This window comes from Tetrahymena thermophila (assembly GCF_000189635.1).
Source record: "Tetrahymena thermophila SB210 genomic scaffold scf_8254395, whole genome shotgun sequence".
NCBI classification, from domain to species: Eukaryota; Ciliophora; class Oligohymenophorea; order Hymenostomatida; family Tetrahymenidae; genus Tetrahymena; species Tetrahymena thermophila.
In genome coordinates, this window is record NW_002476178.1 from 250,235 (window position 1) to 274,433 (window position 24,199).

General features: G+C 23.3%; 10 protein-coding genes across 10 annotated transcripts; 4 read left to right on the plus strand and 6 right to left on the minus strand. All coding sequences in view use genetic code 6, as the record gives it.

Moving 5' to 3' along the window:
• Nucleotides 1-491: 491 nt before the first annotated feature.
• On the minus strand, nucleotides 492-1,421 carry TTHERM_00456759 (transmembrane protein, putative; the record flags this gene model as incomplete). The annotated part of the gene is made up of 1 exon (XM_001470592.1): nucleotides 492-1,421. The coding sequence occupies one exon, from the start codon at nucleotides 1,419-1,421 to the stop codon at nucleotides 492-494; it is 930 nt and encodes a 309-aa protein (XP_001470642.1).
• Nucleotides 1,422-2,669: 1,248 nt separating this feature from the next.
• On the minus strand, nucleotides 2,670-3,311 carry TTHERM_000456777 (transmembrane protein, putative; the record flags this gene model as incomplete). The annotated part of the gene is made up of 1 exon (XM_012800028.1): nucleotides 2,670-3,311. One exon carries the CDS (start codon nucleotides 3,309-3,311, stop codon nucleotides 2,670-2,672), a length of 642 nt encoding a protein of 213 aa, XP_012655482.1.
• A 22-nt stretch (nucleotides 3,312-3,333) lies between these two features.
• TTHERM_000456778 (transmembrane protein, putative) lies at nucleotides 3,334-4,149 on the minus strand (the record flags this gene model as incomplete). The annotated part of the gene is made up of 2 exons (XM_012800029.1): nucleotides 3,334-3,971; nucleotides 4,041-4,149. 2 exons carry the CDS (start codon nucleotides 4,147-4,149, stop codon nucleotides 3,334-3,336), a joined length of 747 nt encoding a protein of 248 aa, XP_012655483.1.
• Nucleotides 4,150-4,772: 623 nt separating this feature from the next.
• TTHERM_00456779 (transmembrane protein, putative) lies at nucleotides 4,773-5,486 on the minus strand (the record flags this gene model as incomplete). Its single annotated transcript, XM_001470593.1, has 1 exon — nucleotides 4,773-5,486. The coding sequence occupies one exon, from the start codon at nucleotides 5,484-5,486 to the stop codon at nucleotides 4,773-4,775; it is 714 nt and encodes a 237-aa protein (XP_001470643.1).
• A 372-nt stretch (nucleotides 5,487-5,858) lies between these two features.
• Nucleotides 5,859-7,685, minus strand: TTHERM_00456780 (hypothetical protein; the record flags this gene model as incomplete). Its single annotated transcript, XM_001024185.2, has 1 exon — nucleotides 5,859-7,685. The coding sequence occupies one exon, from the start codon at nucleotides 7,683-7,685 to the stop codon at nucleotides 5,859-5,861; it is 1,827 nt and encodes a 608-aa protein (XP_001024185.2).
• Nucleotides 7,686-9,061: 1,376 nt separating this feature from the next.
• On the plus strand, nucleotides 9,062-9,898 carry TTHERM_00456790 (transmembrane protein, putative; the record flags this gene model as incomplete). The annotated part of the gene is made up of 4 exons (XM_001024186.3): nucleotides 9,062-9,158; nucleotides 9,324-9,443; nucleotides 9,503-9,570; nucleotides 9,824-9,898. 4 exons carry the CDS (start codon nucleotides 9,062-9,064, stop codon nucleotides 9,896-9,898), a joined length of 360 nt encoding a protein of 119 aa, XP_001024186.1.
• A 778-nt stretch (nucleotides 9,899-10,676) lies between these two features.
• Nucleotides 10,677-12,219, plus strand: TTHERM_00456800 (VMA21-like domain protein; the record flags this gene model as incomplete). The annotated part of the gene is made up of 2 exons (XM_001024187.4): nucleotides 10,677-10,945; nucleotides 11,238-12,219. The coding sequence occupies exons 1-2, from the start codon at nucleotides 10,755-10,757 to the stop codon at nucleotides 12,217-12,219; spliced, it is 1,173 nt and encodes a 390-aa protein (XP_001024187.4). The 5' UTR covers nucleotides 10,677-10,754.
• A 1,482-nt stretch (nucleotides 12,220-13,701) lies between these two features.
• Nucleotides 13,702-15,528, plus strand: TTHERM_000456809 (hypothetical protein; the record flags this gene model as incomplete). The annotated part of the gene is made up of 2 exons (XM_012800030.1): nucleotides 13,702-13,869; nucleotides 14,803-15,528. The coding sequence occupies 2 exons, from the start codon at nucleotides 13,702-13,704 to the stop codon at nucleotides 15,526-15,528; spliced, it is 894 nt and encodes a 297-aa protein (XP_012655484.1).
• Nucleotides 15,529-17,284: 1,756 nt separating this feature from the next.
• Nucleotides 17,285-19,484, plus strand: TTHERM_00456810 (hypothetical protein; the record flags this gene model as incomplete). The annotated part of the gene is made up of 2 exons (XM_001024188.2): nucleotides 17,285-18,743; nucleotides 18,805-19,484. The coding sequence occupies 2 exons, from the start codon at nucleotides 17,285-17,287 to the stop codon at nucleotides 19,482-19,484; spliced, it is 2,139 nt and encodes a 712-aa protein (XP_001024188.2).
• Nucleotides 19,485-20,497: 1,013 nt separating this feature from the next.
• Nucleotides 20,498-23,026, minus strand: TTHERM_00456820 (RNA recognition motif protein; the record flags this gene model as incomplete). The annotated part of the gene is made up of 1 exon (XM_001024189.3): nucleotides 20,498-23,026. The coding sequence occupies one exon, from the start codon at nucleotides 23,024-23,026 to the stop codon at nucleotides 20,498-20,500; it is 2,529 nt and encodes an 842-aa protein (XP_001024189.1).
• Between the last annotated feature and the right edge of the window lie 1,173 nt (nucleotides 23,027-24,199).

Below are 24,199 nucleotides of genomic sequence, written 5' to 3' on the forward strand. Positions count from 1 at the left end.
AATAATAATCAAATTTTTTTGAGTTTTTTTTTTATTCTTTTTGATAGGATTTCTGCTATTTTTAAGAAAATAATTTTATGAGTCAATTCATCTTTAAAGAAAATGTTTTATTTAACATTAAAGGTTTTTCAATTCAAAAAATTAAGAAAATAGTCTAAAATAAAATCTAAATATATCATATTTTAATAGTTAGTTATTATTGTTGAGAAAAAGGTTTTATCAAATTTTAAAAATTCTCGTTTGAAGATTGAGTTAAATTAAAAATCAACAAATAAAAATACAATAAAGATTAACTAAAGGATAAAAATTATATTAATGAATATATTTTTAAAATTTTATATATCTTTCTTTTTAATACAATTTTAAAATAATTGTTTGTTCTTTTAGCTTTTAATTATTTAATTGCACAAATATCTATCACTCTTTATTTCTAATTATACTATAATTTCTTAAACTATTAAAAATAATATCTCACTTTTTAGATATATATATCATGCTTGGGCTTATAAGTTACTTGGTTGTTAATTTTATTTTTACATACGTCTGTTTAATGCTTCTTCGTCTTCTAAGATTTCATGGCCATATGTAGTTTTAAATTTATTTTTCCAAAGTTTAGTTATACCTTCTAAATCCTCAGGCTCTACTAATCCAACAAGAGTTTTATATGGGTTGGAAGGAATTAAAGAAGTTTTGGGTTAGAGTTCAGAGATGACTTTATCAACAAAGAAGTTATAACGGAAGTCTTCATAGATTTCTTTTTTAATTTCTTTTTCAATGTCTTAAATTGATTATTTTTACTTCTTAATAGCCTGGGAATCAAACTTTTTTAAATCTTCTGAATAAAGCTCTTTCAATTAAGATGGAATATCTTTGTTTTCTTCAAGGTGCAACTTACTGAGTTAGAGCTTTGCCTAATACATAGCTCTTAGTTCAGAAGGTGATTTATCACAAAAGAGAACTTAACATTTATTTTTTTTACAGTAATCAAAGATATATAGCTTTTCAAGATGCTTGAGATCTAATTCTTACATATTCTTAATTTCTTCGCTCTTAGTTTATAAGTAGAAATCAACTTTACGCATCAACTCAGGATATTAAGGATGATTGATAATTGCTTGGTATTTTTCTTCATACTCCTTTTCACTGAGTTAAAGGGCAACTAGCTTAGGTTTAGAGATTTGTAAAATGTCATACAGATTATGAAAACTTTAAAGTTTTTCCTATTCAAAACCTTGTAAGTAGAAGAAAGTCATTGTTGAATACAGGACTCTCATGTTATCGTCATTTACTAATTTCTAACGCTTTTATTAAATTTCTTCCTTTTTCAATTTATTTTTAGAAGGAGCAAAGATAGAGTAAACACTAAATAAACCTACAGCTCCTAGAGATCCAAGTATGCAAACCTTTTCAAACATACTCATTTTTAGATATTCTTTTTAATATTTTGCTTTACCTATTAAGTGTTAATTATTTTTATGAATAATATCTTTCTTAACTTTTCTAAATCATAAAAATATGACAAAAAATTTTATTCTTTTAATATCTGCCAAACTTGAATTCATGTAAATTTTTTTCCAGAAAAAAATCATATCGAATTTTATAAATAATTTTGAATGTTCTTTTTGTATTTATTAATAATGATAAAATTTAATCAAACATTTTTACATTTTGTGAAAAAAATAAATAAATAAATTTAATAAATACTCAAATAAAATTGTTTTGTAATTATCTTTTATATTAAAATATTTCTTAGTTTATTATAATAGATATAAATAATCACTACTTTATGAAATCAGCTTTTTTTCAATAAAAATTAAAAATTTTTTTTATTTATTTTGATAAACAAAAAAACTTAAATTAGTCTGACTTTTTGTATAAAAGGAAATATACCAAAGTTATTTTAAATATAAAATAATTATTTATCATTTTCTCAATTCTCTGTACTTTTGCTACTAATTCTTTTAATATAAAAATCAGATAAGCTCCTTTAGCTAAAATATTATATATAATTTCTCATTTTTAGAATATGCTCAAATTTAATTGATAGGTAGAAAAAATTAATTCAGATAATTCCAAAAACCGAGAAATAACAAAGATAAATTAAAAATTAAATAGCGACTCATAAATGTTCAATTTTATTTGTTCTATCGATCTAGATTGATTATTATCAATTAGAAATTAATAAATTTCTAAAAGTTAGACATTTCTACATAATAAAAAATAGCTTACAAATAGTTTTTCTTTACAAAAATTTTATAAAAGCTCTGATAGATTTTATTTAGATTTATTATTCAAATTAGACTTTTGCAATCCATCATCATCATCCTGCATATGAACTTAAACTATATCTACTAATAAAAAATAAAAGGATAGCTATAAAATAGTAAATCAATCTTCATTATTGTAATCTTTAAATATTCATATAACTTTATTTCCTTTTACTTAAAAAGTAAGGGTTATTTTAGAGTAAATTCTGCAAAATTATATATCATTAGTTATTATTCTAACAATTTTTTCCTATACGTTTTTAATCACACAAGCAATCTAATTCATAACCTTATCTTTCAAATAAATCATTAAAGAGCTTTCTCATTTACTCATAATAGGGATTTTGATTAGTTATTTAGAATAGTTTAGATAAGTTACAAAATTCTTTGGGAATCCTTAACTCAATTAATTTACATATATTTTAAGATTTTTTTTTTGATTTTCTTATAATTATCATTCTTATGTGTAGTTTTCAAGTTTCTAAAGGTAGAGAACCTGTCATAAAATGTATAAGCATATATCCCAAGCTTTATAAATTATGTCTTCTTCCCTATTCTGCCTAAATAAGCACTTTTAGAAGCATATCTTGCAGTTATTGTTTAAGACTTTACTTCTGTATAGTCTCTATGTTGTTCATCTTTCAAAAGGTATATTTTTGTAAAACCAAAATTAATCAAATACACTTTATGAATATTTAAAATGTAACAATTAAGAAATTATATAGAAGGACATTGTTGGATATAAATTTTTTGTTATGAATGAATGACAGATTAATGATATTTTGAGTATAAATTTTATATTCCAAAAATTTAATAAATCTTCTAAAGAGCATTCAAGCCAATCAATGACCATGATATTTTATTCTCTTAAATATTAACATAGTAGACTTTTGGTATACCTGAAAAATTTTATATTTGTAACACTTTGTAAATATTAATTTAAGTTAGCATCACATAAAAGTTTATGATGATTAGCATCAATTTATTCAAATTTTTTAGTTATTTACATTTTTTTTAACTCTTTTCCATATGATATATCTACATAAACACAAGAAAAAATTCTTTATCAATTTGGATTTTTTTTTTTCATATTATAATATTTGCCATCTAGCTACTTTGTTTGACTAAAATTCAATTTTTTTTTCTAATTTTTATATAAAAAATTTTGTTTTATTATTTTGGAAAAGCTTTCAGAAGTATTTATGGAAAATTAATTCCCTTTCTTATATTTTTTATAGTTTCTATTAGGGAAGTAAGATGTTTCTAAAAGAATATTGATATTTTATTGAAATAAAAAAATTTTATACTAAATTATTATGAAGCTATTAGAATATTTAACGAAAGAGATATAATGTGAAATCAAAAACATTATTGATATTTTTATATTAATAAAAATAATTAGAAAATTATTAAAAAATCTAATTTTTGTATCTTAAAAAAAGTAAAATAAGAAAAAGTAGAAAATCAAAACGAGCATAAGAATGAACGGAAACGGAGTCCCATAGAGCAGCTTTTAAAATATGCAAAATTTTATGAATATGCCTTTAAATGCTAATAATAATAATAATATGAATCCAAATTTTAATAATATGGGCAATCTTAATTAAAATAATATGAAACCTAATATAATGCCACCAAATCCTAATATGATGCAACCAAATATGATGCCACCTAACCCTAACATGATGCCAAATATGATGCCACCTAATCCTAACATGATGCCAAATATGATGCCACCTAATCCTAACATGATGTAACCAAATATGATGCCACCTAATCCTAACATGATGCCAAATATGATGCCACCTATGAATTTTGGTCTTAATAACCCCAACAATATCTCACCTGGAGTAAATGGTTTCTCTGGTACTTAAAATTTCATGCAACCTCCAATTGCTGGAAATATGAATAATAATTTTCCAAATAGCGGTATGATTCCTCCTCCTATGGGAATGGCTGGAGGAATGTTTCCCAATACAGGTTAGAATTTATTTAACGGTTAAAGTATGAATTTAAATTAAGGGTAATTTAGAACAATGTAAAGTTTTAAAGTGGTTTATTCGAATAAAAAATGGATTTTTACATAAAATCCAAATATGAAATAGTAATATTAATAAAAAAGATAGGAATTCAAAAACTTGGTCAATAGCAGTGGCTAAAACAATATTAATTAATGTTTTTAATTTAAATTAAGTGAAGAGCGCTCCTTATCAATGAGAAAGATAGATTTTTCTGAGTTCTCATAATTAGGAAGTTTGAATAATAAAGTAATAGATATTTCAATGATCTACTAAATTACTAATAGTTATCAAGCCGCTGAAGATGCTATTTTCTATTGCTTCTATCCATACATAGAACTCGAAGAAAATTTAGAAGCAACTCGTTTCCTATTGGCTTGTATACTTCTTGATATAGAGGGTCCTTTTATAGACTTATAAAATTATTTAAATAGCTTATAATAAAATTTTTCTCCAGATGCTCATATTTTAAAAAATGGTGACGATATCATAGAAATATTTCTATTTTAGGACAATTGTCTAAAGAACGAATAATTGAAGTAGTATTATGAAATGTGCTTTGCAGACAGCAGCAACCATCCAATGAATTAATATCTCCAATTACTATAAAAGCAAAACGAGAGATATTTGTATGACTAAAGTAGCTCTGGCTTTAATCAAAAAATAGCAAGATTAGATGAAAATACATTTATAAATAATGTCTTAACTTATTTTGTCTTCTAAATAATCGATAAAGACCGTCAGCCAAATCAACTAATTGCTATTCAACAGATAGATTTACTATATAAATTCTTAGAATTTTATTACTACACTACAGCATAGTATGGCAATCCAAAGGAAGTAATTGAGAAAGTATTTGCAAATTTCTATAACTAATATGAAAGTTATCTTTCAGACGAAGATAAAATTGAAGCTTTGAAATATTAAAAAAGCAATACAGAGTCATTTATTACACAGTTAAAAAAATAATATAAATAAATATAGGAGTTAAAAATGAGAGAAAAGGCTCTTATTAAAGTTATGTTAGCCTAAAGAGCTCAGAATATTGCCATAGAAGCATACAGAGACTAATTTAAAAATATGAGCCAACTAATTGGAGAAGATTTAAGAAAGGATATTGAATAGGAAATAGAAGAAGAAATTCAAAAAATGAAGCAATAACAATATTAATATTAAAATAATTGATGAGTATTTATTTCATTTTTAATTTGTTTGTGTTTGCTACTCATTCTATTTTAAAATTAATAAATAATTTTACATAATTAAATCTTTTTAATTCAATTATTCAATTCAATTATTTTTTATTTTCCATTTTATTAAATTCAACTTTTATTCTTTCAAAAAAAACTTTTTAATTTCTTATTTATTTAATAAAAACTTTTTAAATTTATTTAAGTATTCAATCATATTTTATTTTTGTTTACATTAAATTAAATTTTATAAGATTAAATCAATAAGCTTTAATAGATTATTAAATTTAGCTTTGTTATTTTATTAATAATTTAAAATATAAAAATAAAAAATTAATTTAAAATAATTTCTTTATAAATGATAAATTATATAAAAAGCTAACTCACTTTTGCTTTTACAAAATATGAGTTAACTCTATTAAATGATTTACTCCTATTCTTTTATTATGCACAAATTGATATACTTTTTGAAATGTATTTTAAGTTTGAAGTCTGTTTGTGACCTCTTCAAATTATTATAATTGATCATTTACTGTTTTACAAAATAAATTTTTTTGTAGGCAAATTGTGCTTAATTTATTCAGACTTTTTGCGTGTTCATTTAAAGTAAAGAACGATGAAGATGCTTTTAAAATTTAACTGTTTTCTTTTTCTTGAGGTAATCTTTTACGTTAAGGTGGAGAATCACGAAATGTAGTGTGATTAGGAGTACGCCTTTCAGAGTTAATGGACGTTGAATGGACATCAGGTGAATCATCACCAAACGATTTCTATACAATTTTAACAAATTTATATTTAGATTACTACTTTTGCAATTTAGGTAAATATTTTTTAAACAATGCCTATTTATTTTTTAAACTTAATATAGACTACTCAGTTGAATTTCTTTGTAAAGATTTGCTAATAGTGTGAAATTCATTTGAACTGAAATGGTCTTTTGAGAGATTATTTTCATTATTTTTTGGTAGCAATCGACTCCCTGCATTTGATAAAGACTCATTCAAGTCTTCTGAAAATTAATCTTGCTTAATTTAAAACTCTTTTTCATTATTAATCACATTTTTATTTACTGATTTTGTTTTTTGTTTTCTTTGATGAGGTTTTTCAAATATTTAAACTGGAATAAAAGTAGCTTGCTCTAAGTTAACTTCCATTTATTATTTTTGCATTTCATTTATAGCATATTCGATGTAATTAATTGGTTTTTAGCTTTCTTATATTATTTTTTAACATTAACTTTGATTAGATATTTCATTTTTGTTTTTATTGAAAAACTTTCCATTTTAATTTAGTGCCATTTTATTATCTTTTTTCACATAATCTTTTAATTACTAAGATTCTTTTTTCTCTTTTGATAAACATTTTTGAGAGGGACTTTTTGAATTAAGTCTTTTTATTTATTTAAAATTGCTATTTCCTTGTTAAGGTACTATACGATCTTTTTTATAAGCTTAACTGTAACTAGAAAATTATTCTTTCTAATTAGAATTATCAATAGATCCGTAATCCTTATTAAAAGGACTGTTATCAATACTTTAAATACTTATTTTATTTTCCTGCAGCTTTTACTTCAATAATATGTTTTCAAAAATATTTAATTAGTGGTCCTCACTTAATTTTTATTCAATTATATTGCTATTAGAATTATTTGACTCAGAGTTAATTTATAAATCCCCTTCTAAGCAATAATCTTCAATAACTAGCTCCTCAAAATTATCATCTAATTTAGCACTTTTAGAGATGAGAGAGTCTTTTTTATTAGATTAATCTACTTTAATAGATTTATCATTATTATTATTATGAATAATTTATATTTTTTTGGCTAGAATCCCATTGAATGCTTAAAAATCATTACTTTATTAATCGTTAATAGAATTTACTTAATACATTTAAGATTTAAGTTATGGCCTTCTATTTTATCTATTTTAAGAATAAATTGCTCTCTAAGATTAAATTTATTACTCAGTTTTATCAAGAGAATAGGATTTAATCCTTGGTTGTTAGATTGTCTTTAAAATTTCTTTTCTAGCATTTTAAAATTGTTTTGGATACATGTAAAATGATTTTGTACAATCATCTTCTTGTTTTAATATGTGATCATCTTAAAAAGGGTTAAATTATTCTTTTTCCTATGACAATGTTTATGGAAATATCTTTCTTTGGCCATTATCATATAACTAAATGATTTGACTCAACATATCTTTTCTCATAAGCAATCAAAAAGATATATAATCAATAAATAAATGTCTTTTGCTAGAGAAAAATAGTAAATTGATGTTACTTAATCTTTCTCTATATACTTATTATATATATTTACTAAGTAAAAACTGTATTTTTTAATTTCTTATGAATTTATGTATGTATTAATGTATTATTCTTAAATATTATATATTTATACATTTACTTAAATATTCAAAATATTATTTGTGTGGTAGCAAACTAATTTCTGTAATTATAAGTTTAATTTGAGCTAGTATTTATTATTTTAATAAATAATATAAACTAGAAAATTTACAAATAGTATAAAAAGCTATTTAAAAATAAAATTTTTAATTTAAATCAATCAAAGCACACAATTTAAATATTTTTATATAATAAAATTAACTTTTTTTAGCTAAATGAGTATTTGAAAGTACTAAAAAAGTTTTGCTTACATTTTTATGTTGATTTTAATCATAAACTTAATGGATTTAGATTAAACATCAAATTTTACATTTTGTAATTAGACAATAAAAACAAAAAAATAATTATATTTTTCGATTTATTACGAGATATCCATAAAATAACTTATGTTAAAGAGAGCTTTTTATATTTTTTTTAAATAATAAATTTACAATTACTGAGTTTTAAATAAAAATTTTTTAGCTGTATTTCAAGATTAGAAAAAAACAATAAAATGTTGAACAACATTATGGAAATAAGATTTTATGGTAAAGAGTTTAAAATTCATTTTTGATTAAGTAATTTAAAAAATAATTATATTAATTAAGGCCAATTAAGGTAAATATGCTCAATTTTAATTAATAAAATATGATTGATTATATTATAAACTAACTTAAATGTTTCAAGTATTATCATTAGAAAGAAATTGGATGGCTAAGATTTAAAGTTAAACTAGCATAATTTTAGAAGAAATAATAATTTAATTTTATAAAAAAATATTTTTATAATGTTTTACATTAAATGTGATGCTTTGTTAAAATTAAAATTTTAATTGTGATAATAAATAAATTTTAGTTTTGAAGATAAATCTTTAAGGCTTGGAGTTAAAAGAATATCTAAATAAAATGGCGATAATGTTAAATAAATAAAAATAAATGAAAAATAATATTGATTGAATCCTTAGTTTCTTTATAAGAGGATAGATAAATCAATTATGAAATCCATTGTTTATACTAACATTTTTTTATGTGAAAGTAAATTAAAAATATACCAAAAAGAATACTTAAAAGAATTAACAATTTGAAAGAAAAAGAAGATAGATAGCGTATTGAATTAAAAAGAAAGAAAGAAAAAAATAAAATTAAAAGAAAAAGAAAAGAAGAGAAAAAAATACAAATATCTCAAAAAATTTAGGAAAGCAGAAATGGTCTACGGAAAACTTATTTTCAACAACATTAAGGAATACACTCCTTCTTGGATCAAGACTATTCCCTACTCTCAAGTTACCAAGCCCATCTTGAGTATACAATTTATAATAAATAGATGACATACTAATAGCAATAGCAAAATTTATAACTTTTCTTGCATATGCATTCATAATCTAAGCAGATTAATATCATCTTATTCTAGAATTAAAGCAAAAAAATATAATAATAATGCTTATTTTCTAAACATATAAAATAAAGGAAAGCAACCCCAAATTGTTGGTAAGATTAATGCTGACCCCAAGGTCAAGAAGTTCTGGGTTTTCTTAAGAGAAAATGTTTAATACTACCCCTTCTTATGGCAATTCTTCATTTTGGGAAGTAAAAATTTGCAAAAATATTAGAACATTTTTTATAGCTATTTTTAATTATAAAAACAGCTTCCTTCGTTTGGTTCCATGTCTGCTATGACCCTTGGTTGGCTATCTATCAAGCTAACAATGCTCACGTAAACTATTTAGCAATTATTTAATATTTAGTTAAAAGAGTTAATGCAAAATTTTTTATATAAGTGGCAATTTTAATCAAATCAATAAGCATATTATGATAAGCAATCAATGATTTAAATAGAAAATAAAAAAATTTTTATTTTAAATTAAAATAAATTTATCACAAATTGTTTCATCAGAAAAGCAATTATCAATTTTAAATAAATAAAAAATTATTTAACTAACTAAATTATTATTTTAAAATATAAACAGAGAAGCTTAGAAACTGCTTTGACTAAGGAAAAAGCTCATAAAAAGAAGTTAGCTGAATAAGAAGAATCCGAGTGATCAAATAAATTAAATTTATATATTATCAAAAGCAAAAATGCTAAACAAAATATAAAATATAAAGGATATGATTGTTTAAAAATATCTTTTTATTGTCTCTAAGAAATGCAATTCATAATATTTCTGTTTGAGTATATTTTGTTAAAAAGCATTTCAAAATTAAAAATCTTTTCATAACAAAAATTAAATCCTCTTATTTCATTTTATTATCTCTCATTTCACTTTTTACACTTCAAAATTATTTTTCAAATACAAAAAAGTTGCTTACTAATTAACTTAAAAGTTGGTTTAAATATTAATACAGTTAACTAAAGCTAAAACATTTAATCATAAAGCTAATTATTTTATTCTTCAACAAATAGTTGCTAATAAATATTTTTAAATCAATAATTCTAATTAATAAAAATCTTATATTTGTATTTTATTGGATAAGCTGAATTTTAATGCAAAATCCTATCTAGTAAATTTTCTTGGTTTTCAGCCAGGGAATAATTTAAAGAGAGATTAAAATAATAAATTAAAAACGTTTAAAATGAAAAACTTTCAAATATAATTTTATTTATATCTTTTCTAATAAAAATATTTATTTTCTAATATTGAGTAGATTCTATATGTATCCTCCACCATAAATAAAGAAATGTGAAGATATTTTATATTTTTGAGTGTTTTGTATGAATTCTGCCTACGTGTTTCTTAATAAATAGTTTTAAATATTAACATATATATACGTAATTTTTAAACAATTTTATTTCAAATTACAATTAAAAAATCAAATAATTTATATTATCAAAAATATCCTAATTTCTTTATTAAAAAAAATTAATATAAAAAGATATATTTCAATCAATCTATAAAAATGGGAAAGAAAACTAAGTAAAATTAAGTTGCAGAGACTGTCTAAGAAAACAGTAATAAAACTAAAACTGTTGAATCTACTCCAGCTCCAGTTTAGCAAAAGGTTGAGAAAAAAGAATAGATCAACAAGCAACCTAAGGAGAATGGTAATACATAAGAAACCAATGAAGAATAGAACCAAAAAGTTTAATTGTAAAATACAAATTAAGTTTATTCATACTTATTTAATGGAGTTTTTAAGAGTTTATTGCCTTATTAATAAAATTAGCTAGATATTTATGTTAATTATAACTTTAAATCAAATAAAATCAAACTACCTGCTTTCTATATTATATTTATATAGAATAGCTAGCTTGCATCCGAAATTTTCAACAATTCTGAAAAATAAATATTTCAAATGTGTTAAAAAAATATTTAGCTTTTATTCAAAATATTTTTTAAGCTTTTTAAAATGATTTAAATTTATTTTTGTTATTTTTATTAGGTTCGGTCTCTATTTCCATAGCTCAAAGGTTTTAAATACTTTCTTATTCTTCGCTGTTGGTATGATTATTGCTCCAATTGCTACCTATTTCTTCACTTTTAACTACTTGGAAAATATTCCTGAAATAACTAAAAATTAAGCTTAAATGTACTCTGGCTTTATCTCTGTTGGTGTTGTTGTCTTATTTATGATTGGATACTGTGTAATTGCTATCACTGATGAAACTAACTTCAAGTACGAATAAAATGAATATGAAAAGCTTACTGAAAAGGAAAAGAAAGAAATATCTAAAGAAAAAATTACTGAAGCCTTCGAAGAGACAGCTTTAGAGCATGGTATCAAAGAAGTTGTAAGAAAGTAAAAAAAACCTGTTGAGAATCAAGATTCTAAGAAAAAATCTGAAGCACCAAAGCAAGAAGTGAAAAAGGAAGAAACCAAAAATCAAAAGAAAGAAGAACCCAAGCAATAAGCAAAGGAGGAAACCAAAAACTAAAAGAAGGAACAACCCAAAGCTTCCAAGAAAGAAGAAGAATCTAAATCAGTAAAGAAAGAAGAACCTAAATCAGTAAAGAAAGAAGATGCTAAAGTTGCTTAAAGCAAAGAAGAAAATAAAACTTAAAAGAAAGAAGACCCTAAAAAGGGAAGTGAAAAGTAACAAACTTCTGCAACTGAAACTGCTAAAGGTAAGGAAAAACAAGGCAAAACTGAACCTAAAAAGGAAGCAAAAGGAAAGGCTGACTTAAAGAAGGAAAGCACTCAATAAGCAGCCCCTACTTCAACTTAAGCAAAGGCTGCAACTGCTGTTAAAGTAGCTAATGATTCATCAAATGATGAATGGAATGTTGTTAAGGACAGAAGAAATCCTAAGCCTGTTAATAATGAAGAAAGTGAATAACCCTCAGAGAATACTTAAAAAGAAAAAGTATAAACTGCTGAAAGTGATGATGCTTTTATTCCTGTAACAAATAAGAAGAAAAAATGAATAAACTTATGAAGCAGTGAAATAAAATTTATTTAAACTATTAGATATATTTTTTAAATTTTCTAATTTTAAGTTTTAGTTTATTTTAATAGCAAAAAAATGCTGTTTTAAAGCAAACTAAATACATGTTTTTTGTTGAAATTATTACTTGATAAAATATTTTAAATTGTAGATTTATTTGAAAATAAAACCTCAAACGAGTAATGCTATATTTTTTTGCGTCTATTTTGTAATTCAAAATTTTTTTTAATCTGCTACTAAATTTTTTTTACTTTCTAATTACTTTTACATCAGATAACTACATATTTAGCACAAAAATTATACCTTTAAATTCCGATAATTTACTTAAATATTAAGGAAAAAAACTAAGAAAAGTAAGAAGATTTTAGTAATTGTAACAGCATGAAGGATTAAGCATTAAATAAAAAGTTTAAGCGATGTATTATTTTTAGAGCATACTTTAAAAGTAAGTAAATATCACAATATATAAGAAATGTAATAGTTTAAAGTAGGAAAATAGAAGGAAATATTAGTTTTAAAAATGCTTTTTTTTACTTTTGTTGTGTAAAAGAAATTAAATAATAGAAGATAAATTATAAAATATAAAAATCTAATGTGAAGATTTTCTGGAATTTATTCCCAACTTCTGACACATATTTAGAATCTTAGTATCATCTAGCTAAATTATATTTTTTTTAATCAACGATTGTAAATTATATATAAATCTTTTATATAGCTCTAGGGGAATATCGGTGAACAAAGATTATATTTTATTAAGTTAAAGGAAAATAATAAAGCAAAAAAACACTTAAATGATAGAAATCTTCTTTATAATTTTATTATTTTATTATTTACTTTTTCTTAATTTTAAAGTTGTTAAGAACATCTTGCTAAGTTTGTATTTATTTATAGAAATTTATATTTAACAGAAATAAAATTTTGCTCATATTCGAGCTTAACTTGTCTGATAATCAAATTTGATTTTTGTTTGTCTGTTTATAGGTATGAGTGTGTTGCCCTCCTTTAAAAAAGGAAGAGTTTTGGTAAAAAGACTGTATTATGCGTAAATGTAAGACAAAAAAAAAGTAAAATAATTAATTAGATTCTAATGTGCAAACATAAAATAAATAATATTAATATTTTCAAAAAATGAATGTAAAGTACAAATCATATTGTATGATTCATTAATTAATTTACATTTTTATTAATATTTTGATTATAACAAATAAATATAATTCTTATTTTTGATCAATAAAATAGCAACCAGGCACTTCCAAATATGAAAGCAGAACAAAAAAACAAATACATGATAAATTTGAAAAGAAAGAAATAATTGATTACATCTATCATTGATTAATTTATAATAATTACATTAGTAATTAATTTTTTTTTCTTAATAAAATAAATGCATCCTCCCAGTTGTTAATTTATAATAATTAAAATTTACTAATAATACAAAAAGCAAAATATAAAAGGGAAGTGATGGAGTCTCTTTGGGAAAAGATTACTGATTTAGATAAGCTTAACTATGCTTCTTAAGCAGAGTAGCCTATAGTAAAATCCTAATTCCGAATCAAAAGAAATGCACTGTCTTCCCAAAAATCGTCAATCCAAATCCATCTTTATGCCTCCCTTATTCTCTTCATTTGCGTAAGCAAAACTTTAATACCTTTCTCCTTTGCTCCTTTCTTCTCCTTTTTTATTAATTTTCAAATCATAAGCAAGCTTATTTCTTTCTTTCTTATTTTCTTTATTTATTTTTTTTTCTTTCTATTTTTCTGAGAGAGTAATATTTGCTTTCTCTCATCTTTTTACGTTTACTTCTAAAATGAATTAAATTAAGAATAAATGAATGAATGAATCCCCCAGCATTATTATTGTAATTATAATAATAATAATAATTGACTGATTATTTGATTTATTCATTAACAACAAAATGAAAAATTGCTTAGAAGAAACTATTTAAGATAGAGTAAGAATATTATTCAATAGATGGAATTTAGATTGATTTGGAAATAAATAAATTATTAAATTATTAACTATTGAAATAGAAATAAATACTTTATAATTTTTTGATTTATTCTATAAAACTTTTGATATGCCTTTCATCGATAAATTTATTTATTTATTTGTGTTTCTTAAGAAAAGCGGTTGAGATTTCATTCTTTAATAACAAACATATTTTTAATATCTAAGCTTCAAATATTCCTTTTAGTATTATTATTGTTATCATCATTTTGCAATGAATATTTTTGAATTTTTCTACTCCCTTTAAAATATACAACATACATATTGATTGATTGATATATTCGTATTTTTAAAGATTATTAAGGGACAGAGGTTAATTTTTAATCACCCTTTTCTTACTTACTTACGAATCATTAAGGTATCAAGAAAATTAATAACAAAGAAAACAACATTAACTTCTAGTAATCATTAATAGTGTCTGATATTTCTCATTTTTAAAAATATAAATAATATTCTCTCAAATTTTTCCACATTTAACCTACTATCAATTACAAATACTTGCTTCTACTTTATCTCATATTAACTAGTCTTACATTTATTCTTCTTAAATTTTAGGCAAGCCACCCCAAAGCCAAAATATCTCTAACTCCTGAAGTTTAATACTAACTTAATTCAGAGAGCAATTAATTGATTATTCATAAGAACGAAAAGTCCTTCTAGCTTAAATTAAATGATTAAGACAACATGAACAAGTGGGCAGAAGCTCTAACAAAGCTAGGAATTGCAGAAAAGCACTCACACTCTTAACAGTTTTCTGAGCAAACGGCTGGAAGATTGTTACCTTCTTACGCAATATTACCTTCTGATTCTTTAACTCATAAACTCTAACAAAACTCAAGTACCTCAAAACTTCAGCTTTCTCGTAGAGAGTAGCTGCAATAAGCAAACTCAGCTTCTAGCATGCATTTTCACAATGATACCCCTTCATCAGCTCATAGCCACATCATTAATAGTGATGATGAAAATACTATTACTCTATCTCTATGCGATACTGACTCTTTTTCAACCAGTTCAAAAAAAGTCAATTGTTGCTAAAATTAGGCTTAAGTAAATGAATAACATAAAACTGGAAAGAAAACAAATCAAAGACTCAACAGTAAAAGAAGAGCTTCTTAGCAAGAAAATATCTATGCTGCTCCAGAGACTCTTAAGCCTTCTATGGAACACTTTATAATAAACGTCAACTATCTCTATAGAAAGGCTTGCGTGAATTACTTTGAATACATTACTAGCCTTAGAGGCTTAGAAAGAATTCCAGAGGAGTAGGAATGCTGTGATTGAGTTATTCAAAATAATTCATCATCATACTTATCAAATAAGTCTAAATTAATAACCTTAGATTTAAAAGCAAAGAGTTTTTATATGTTTAAGCAAAATAACTGATTCAAGCTTATTCACTTATATTTTGCTTATTAGAATATTAAATTACTTAATCAGAGGGATTTTAGTGAGTGTATAAATTATATAAAACGCACTTGAAGCTTTAATAGCTCTTCTTCCTGATCTTTCGTCATCCATCATTTTTATGTTGAAGTAACTTGACTAACTAGATGCAATTTACTCTAAATAAGGAAGTCAAGTCTCATAATATATTGATTTTACTTAGCATAGAAGCGCAAAATAACTGAAATAAGGAAGATAATTCACTTAATAATAAATACACAAGCAGCTGGATGAGATTTGATTTGATTTGATGACTATACAAGATGGAGCATCAAATATAAATTAACAATTACACACATTTCACTAAATTTGATAGAAAATTGATAAATGCTCGATTTACTATCAATCAAAATTAAAACTCAAACTCAAGACCTATATAAATAACTAATAAACTTACAACATCATTCTCTTTTAAAGAGCTAATTAAGAAAGTAAGAGTATCTAGTTAATAAACTCACTTCGCCAATCCAATAAAAATAAATATTTACTTTATATAAAATTATAAATAATATAATATATAAAAACTCGTATTATTAATTATTATTTATTCATAAGAAATTATGATATAAAAATTCAAAGCTAAATACCAAGTCAGCTCACAATTTCTATTATTTTCAATTATTTATTTATTTTTATTTTATAAATCAAAGAGAATAATTTAAAGGGTTTGAAATAAAATCTAAATAGTTATAAATAAAAATTTAATCAAACTTTCAAAGATTACGATCAAATAAACTCTTTTTACCCAAAATATGACATCATAAATAGTACCGCTTGTCAAATAACTTCTTTTTTTTAATTTAAAAATGATATAGAAAATTACGTTTGTTTATTTTAAAGCCAAATTAGTAACAATCAGTATTCTCTTTTTATATAGAATTTTATTTAATACTTTTATCAAATAGGTTATTTAATCAAATAGATTTTAATTTTCTAAATGCCTAAAATATAATAATTAAAGCAGAATAATAAAAAAGCTTTTCAAAATTATATAAAACGTTTTGATTCTAATTTAATTTATTTTTGATATTTTTGTGAATCTATAGAACTCATAACAAATAAAATTAATCTTTAATTTTTAAATTAGTATATTAAAATATTTAATAATCCAACAAATATATATTACATATTTAAGTACTTGCTTAATTTTTTAATACAAAGAAATTTATTTTATTCATTTATTTAAAAATTTTCACTATTAGATTTGAAATTTTTGGTAATATTTATTAGAAAAATAATGCAATATTCTAATAATTTTTATTATTGCTAATATATTCTTGTTAATTATTCATATTAACTGATACATTAATCTTAAGTATAATGAGTAAAATTTTCCCCCTAGCTTAATTTATTTTAATTAATGAGTATAAAAGGTATTAACAAAATTACTACTAATAATAATACTTTAGATGTAAGTAAATATAGTTATAGTAAGTAATTCACTGAGAGAATATTTATTTTAATTTTTGTAAATTTGTAGGTAAAAATTAATGAATAAAAATTAATAATATTTCAATTATAATTTTTTTGGATTGCTATGCTGATATTATTTGCTTTAATCAAATTTAATTGAGAGAAATTAGAATTAATTTTAATGAAGCAAGAAGAGCATAAAAATGTTTCTACTCTGAGTAGTCGCCATAATGAGATTCTAAAAGAGAAGAAAGTTCATTGGCATTCTCAAGAATATACAGATGAGTAGCGAATTCCTGTAGATAAATGCGAATTGTCTCCAGAATTGATCAACGATAAAGAAAAAATTAACAATAAAATAGATTCAATAAATACTAAAATAAATGAATGTATAAAGTTACAGCAGCAATCTTGGAAATTTACAACCTTTGAAGCAAATCAATTTTTGAAAAACACAAACGATATGATTCAAAGATATCTGAGTTTTCTTTAGATAGTATAAGATTTCTATGATAATCATCCTGAAATTGCAAAACTGTTAAATGAGAATATAAATCTGAAAAAAGATTAAGATTATTTTGGGGACTTGCTAAATAAATACTAGTAGCAAGCAGATCTTTGGTACGATAAATTAAAATATAATCTCACATATAGAAACGAGCTATAGGATAATTTAAAATCTAAAAAAAAGAAAGCTAGTTAATTGTTAATATCTAAAATTAACTTAGAAAGAATTTTAAATTCTAAAAAATATTTTTTGAAGAATGAAGGATAAGAAAAAAGTTTAAGAAGAGGTAGGAGTAATTATTCTTAAAATGGGAATGAAAATTCTTTATCTATTCTTCATCGTTCTTTGTCAAGCAAGAAGAAAAATTTGAATCTCTCAAGTATTATTACATCAACGAATGCTTCTTAAAATAAATTAAGTGTAAATGATTCTATACTAGGAGGCTGCATATTTCCTAGTATTACTCCAAAAGCTGTAAATAATAAAATTAAAAGCTCATTTATTTTAGACAGGTCTTTAAAAAAGTAAAGAAGCTAAAGTAAATAACCTAATAGTCCTTAATAATTGTAAAATGATAAGACCTTCTTAACTTTGAGTTAAAATGGTAAAATAAATAGTGAGAATAATTTTAATAAATATTTAAATGTCTAAATGGATAAGAAATTCTTATAAGTAAATAATGGTGTATTATAAAACCAAGCAGTAGATACCTATAAAAATATTTGTAAAACTGAAATGGATGTATCTCCAATTGTAAAGAGTGCTAAAAAATAATTAGAAACTTTAGAAAAAGTATTTAAAATTCCAAAACCAAATGGAGAATACGCTCTAAGCTCATACAATAACTTATCATATTTGAGAGATAAAAGAAAGGAAATGAAATAAAGATTATTATAAAATAAATCTTAAATTAATCAATCTTTGTCTTCTCTTATTAACCAATCAAAGTTTGAAGAATTGAGTAAATCTGAACTTATTTAGCAAAATAAGAATAGTAGATACTATAAATAAGCTACATGCGATCAAGATTCAATTTACAAACTAAATAAAGTGAGCACAAGTTCTATGAATACTTATCAAAACACGTAAGAAAAAGCCCTTAGAATAAATGATAATTCTGTTTCTTTTATAGGTAATAAAATAATATTTTTATCATTTTTAAATATAAAAATTTAATTACTTATTCATAAAAGATTAAAGTGATATCAAAAGTACGATTGTTTTGAATGAAAACGAAGATTTGAATCAGTAGTATTATCAAGAAATTAACGTTATAAATGGCTAAATTAAACAATAAAAAGAAGAAATTAAATAAAAGTATAAATAATATTTAGAAAAGTCAAGATAGTTTTACAGGATAGAATATTTTTTTTAAGAATGTTTAGAATGCTCTGAAAAGAATATGATGAAAAAAATAGAAAATTTGTAATTGAATGGATTTGAATTAAACAATGATATGGAGAATCTCTTAGACATTTTAGATAAATATGATGACTAAGGAGGTGTGAAAAACATTTTAAGTAAATAAGGTTAAAATATATTGAATTAATTGCAACCATAAGAATTAAAATACTAGCTTGATAATTAAAAAAATATGGAATATCAATAATTTAAAAATTTAACCACAAAATAATTATTATTTTCAATATGTAGAAGTAGTTAAATGAAAATGTTTTTAACGAAATATCTTAACTTCAAAAAAACTCAGACAAATAGCTTAGTAAACGAAATCAAAAAGTTAATGAATCAGTATTAAGATTTAAAGTAGTCTAATAAAACTAAATATATTCAAAGCAACTTCCTCTAATAGAATAGTTTTAATTTATAGAAAATAGAATCAAATTAAGAATTAAGTATTCAGTATAAAAATTGAGGGCTAAAGCACAATAAATAAATAGCTCACTTTATTCAGACAATAAATTGATATATTTAATATTTAAAAAAAGATAAATTTTACATATAATTTGCAAAATTTTTTTATGCAGATGGTTATAGTAGTATTTTGCTGTTGGATTTTGTTTATTGCTGATATTATAATGAAATAATTGAATTTTATTAATCTTAATTTGCCTTCTTATCAAATAAAATAAGCTATATCAAACAAGCAAACTAACAAAAAAAATAAGAAAACTAAAAAAAATTAAAATAATTTTAAAGAATAAAAAAATAAAGACTAATTTTGTAAAAATAAGATATATAGCAATGAAAAGATTAATTTACTGGCTAATTAACAAATTAGCTTAGAGCTAATAGTTATATATTATGCTATTTTTAAAATATTTGCTCTTATATTTGAGTTATTTTGTTAAAATTTTGAATTTTCAAAATAACTTGAATTATGTATGCTATTAATAACATTATAAAGAGAATTGTAGATCAAAGATGAGAGTTAATAAGAAAATATAGATGATGATTATTATTATTAGTATTATATAATAGATTTAATTTTTTTATATGATTCAGGAAAGTTTTTAACAGCAATTAACTCTTAAGAATTAAGTAATAAGATTAGTTTTTTTTGTTAGTTAATTATTTATAGTTAATTACTTAGCAGTTTTAATTTGTTTTGTTAGTAAGTGTTTTACTTTAACTTATTTTTAGTTAACCAGAATAAATATATTTGTGTGTATGTATCTCTATATATATATGTTTAAATTGGCTCAAAATGAATTGTACTGATTGATATATGTCTTATTTTGCATGAGCTACATAAGTGAATATTCAAGAAAGAAATTAGAAAATAAATGATAAAGAATTAGAATTTTAGGAATAGGTTAGATTTAAAAAAAATTGCCAAATAATAGCAGAATATTGAACCTGATAATATGCAAGTATTTTGTTAGTTTGTTGTTGGTTTATTTTTATTATTGTTTGTAAATTTTTTTTTCACTTAAATAAAGTAAAGTTTTTACTTTGCATATTAATAGGATTGTTCATATGTTATTGTTAATGAGGATATGAAGCGTAATAACCTAATTAATTTTATTAGTTTGGATGCATTTGATTTAAACCTTAGAAAACAATAGGAGCAGTTTGAATGTATGTGATCGGTTATTAATAATATTGTGGTTATTGCAATAAAACAGAATGGGCTTAGTAGGGGTAGACTACTTGCTAATGGTTATTTTTATAGTCCTCATCATCATTTAAGATTTTTAAAGTTTGCTTTACATCATTAATAGGATCATTGTTAGTAATGTTCTTTTGAAGATTGTTCATTTAAATAGAGTTTTTTCGAAGATTACCATTTTTCAAAATTTAAGGGGAAGAATTTAAATTTTAGTTTCCATTAGGATTATTCATATTGATATTATTTTAGTTAGAGTTTCTTCTATAGTTAGAATAATTGATGTTATTGATATTATTGTTATTGTTGCTGATATTATTGTTATTACTATTATTAGATGCAAGAGGTCCATCAGGTGTTTATTAAGGAGAAATTCTAGCTCTTGTGAAAGAAATGTGCATCTTACGACCAAGAATCTCTTCTTCATGAAGATTACAAAGAGCATTTATAGCTTCTTCTGAGGTGGAGAATTTAACATGACACATATATTTATTTTAATTTTGAATTGGATGGAAGCCTTCTATTTACCCATATAAAGAAAACTTTTCATTGATAACTTCTTGCTTACAGGTATCCTACTTCAAGTTGGACACATGGAGTGTGTTGGTAACAGGATTAATTGATATTTGTTTGCCATAACGGAAGCGGAAGCTGCTTTTCTCACCTTTCCATACTTCGCATTACTTTTCACCCTCTTGATTTTCTTTGATAGTCTCATAGTTTGAGTAAAAAATTCTCATTTAATTAGATTCCACCTTCAAGTTATCCAAATGCTCTTTTGCAATTGTTGCATCTTCTTGGGTTTCGAATTGAATCAAACAATACTTCTTTTCAGTAAAATATAGAATTAATTCAATATTACCAAAATTACTGAAGAGATTATATATCTTTTTAGTAGTTAGATTCTTTTTCTCTAAACCACGGACATAGATTACTCTAGATTTTTTATTTTCTAGTATATATAAAGGATTTATATATCTACTAGGATCTATATCATTTGAGATCGTTCCTCCAACATTTTCGATCCCTTCGCCATTTTTGATCCTATCTGGATGGATTTATTCTCCATCTGATTTTTAATCATCCTCTTAGGCTTCGTAATCATCTTCGTCTTCCAACTTATAACCTTTGTTGAATAAGCCAAGTTAAGTGTTTCCAATTAGATTTTCAGGGTTGTTGTTACTTGTAGAAGAAAAGCTGCCTATCTCGTTATTGTTTGTATAATTTTAATTAGGTTGATTTCCAAAAGGTAGGATGAGATGATTACTTCCACATTCATTGTTAAAATTATTGCTACTTACAACTGCGGTATTGCTGCCAGATTTGTAGTCATTGCTACTCTTAAAATTTAAGGGACCATTTTAGTTTTACTTATCAACATCTTTTTCACTTTAGGGACTGTTGTTATCAATTCTTGAACTACCTATATCTAATTAATCCTAGCTATTGCTTATATCTATCTTTTAGATATTTTACTAGATTTAATTCATGTTTGCATCATCAAACTCATAATTTGAAAGATCATTGTTTGAGTTTTGCATATTAGGGTCGTTCATAACCTCTACTTAAACGTTTTTGTTTTCTTGGGTAATCTATATTGGCTATATATTCTAAAATAGAGAATTCTTTTTTCCTCCTATAATGCTGCCATGTTAAGGTGATACTCTTGTATTTGGTACACTTTCAAATTTTCTATATAGCTCACTATAGTCAAACGAGTTATTACGGTGTTTTTCTATAGAATTATGGTTATCACCAAGACCATTTAAAATAGAATTTCTCTAAGAACCATTCAAATTAATGGCTTTTTTGGCTAACTAATCTGCAGAGAGAGGATTAAAGTTGGGACTACCTCCTAATACTTACTTTGACAAATTAGAGGCAGAATTTATGACTCCGTTTGATTAAAAGTTACTTATTTAATTAACTTTTCTTTGTTTTAACTCACGATAGTCAACTCCGCCAGAATTATTATTTTAAAATACAATTTGATCAACTTTAGCATAATAAACTGTCATCTTTGAGCCATCGTCAAATAATTAATAGTTGTTAAGACCATCTCTAGCTTTCTCTGCTTATTCAAGGGTGGCCATTTCTACAAAAATTTTCCAATTTTTACATTTATCAAAAATAAGGATTTTATATATCTCTCCGTATTTCATGAAAAGCCTATAAATAATATCATGAGTTATGAGAGTGCCCTTTTTATTGTAAACGCAAACGAGTAAAACTCTCTTTTTTACTGAAACATCGGATATTGTAGTCTTTTAGCTTCTTCTGCCACTATAGTCAGGAGTTACAATATCACTTTCTACATAAACAAATTTAGAAGAGGAATTATTAGCCATTAATAAAAATAAAGTTATTGAGAAAATGATAAACTTTTTTATTAAACTGCAAATTTCAAAAAATATTAGCTTTATTAAGCAGAAGAGGCTCTCTCACACTTTCCTTTATTTTTTATTTTAAGGGTTTTTTCTCTTTACTTACAAGCTTGCTACTAAATAAATACTTCTTCTTGCTTTGTTTTATTTTTCTTTGTTTTTACTTATTTTTTCACTCTAACTTGTTATGCAAAATTTAGATTCCTTTGTAAACAAATTAAAAAGAAGTATATGATGTAGGAAATTAATTACTTAATGATTAATAAATACAATTAGTAAAGTAAAAGCTCTTTTTACGAAAAAATCTATAGATAATCGATCTTTCTAATTAATTATTATGCTTAATTAGTGATAATTGATAATAAAATAATAATAAATACGCTTTCTTGCTAATCCAAATTTTAGTTTTCTTTTTTTTTATTATATTTTCCCCTCTTTGTTTTATGTTTATTTGCTTGCTTTGCTAATTGCTATCTAAATATCATTATTATTGGTTTATATTATTCGCATGCTAATTATCTTGTATTCTTTTACAAGCAACTCTATTCAAATTATTTAATAAATCACTTTTACTACTTTTAAATAAAGTACATCTATCTCTATTCTTCTTTTTTTGGCTTAAGTAAGAGGTCAATTTTTCATCATCTCTCCTCTCTCTTTTTCTTAATATCTTCATATTTGATAAGTAAAAATAAAGTAGTATAAATGCCTATTATTACTAATTCATTGATTGCTTCAAAGAGTTGAATTTCTTATATACGATTTTTTAATTAATCATTTGCTGATTATTTTTATTTGAGTGAAGGTTATTATTAATGATTTATTGATTTATCATATACGATCTTTGATTTTGAATAAGATATCTTGATTGAGATAGAATTTAAACTTTTTCATATTCAAATAACTCGCACAAATAGTCTTAATTACCATTAATTTCTAAGCCAATATTACTAACCTAAAACAAATTTATTCTATGCGTATAAAATTAACATGAAATCTGGTTTAAATAGCAATTGAAGTTCTTAAATTTTTTACTCACTTACTTTTTAATAAAAGAAAGAGAGTATTAATTAAGGAATATTCAATTTTTATTTACCATTTTAACAAGATTTAATTTTTCGTATCTTTATATCAAAT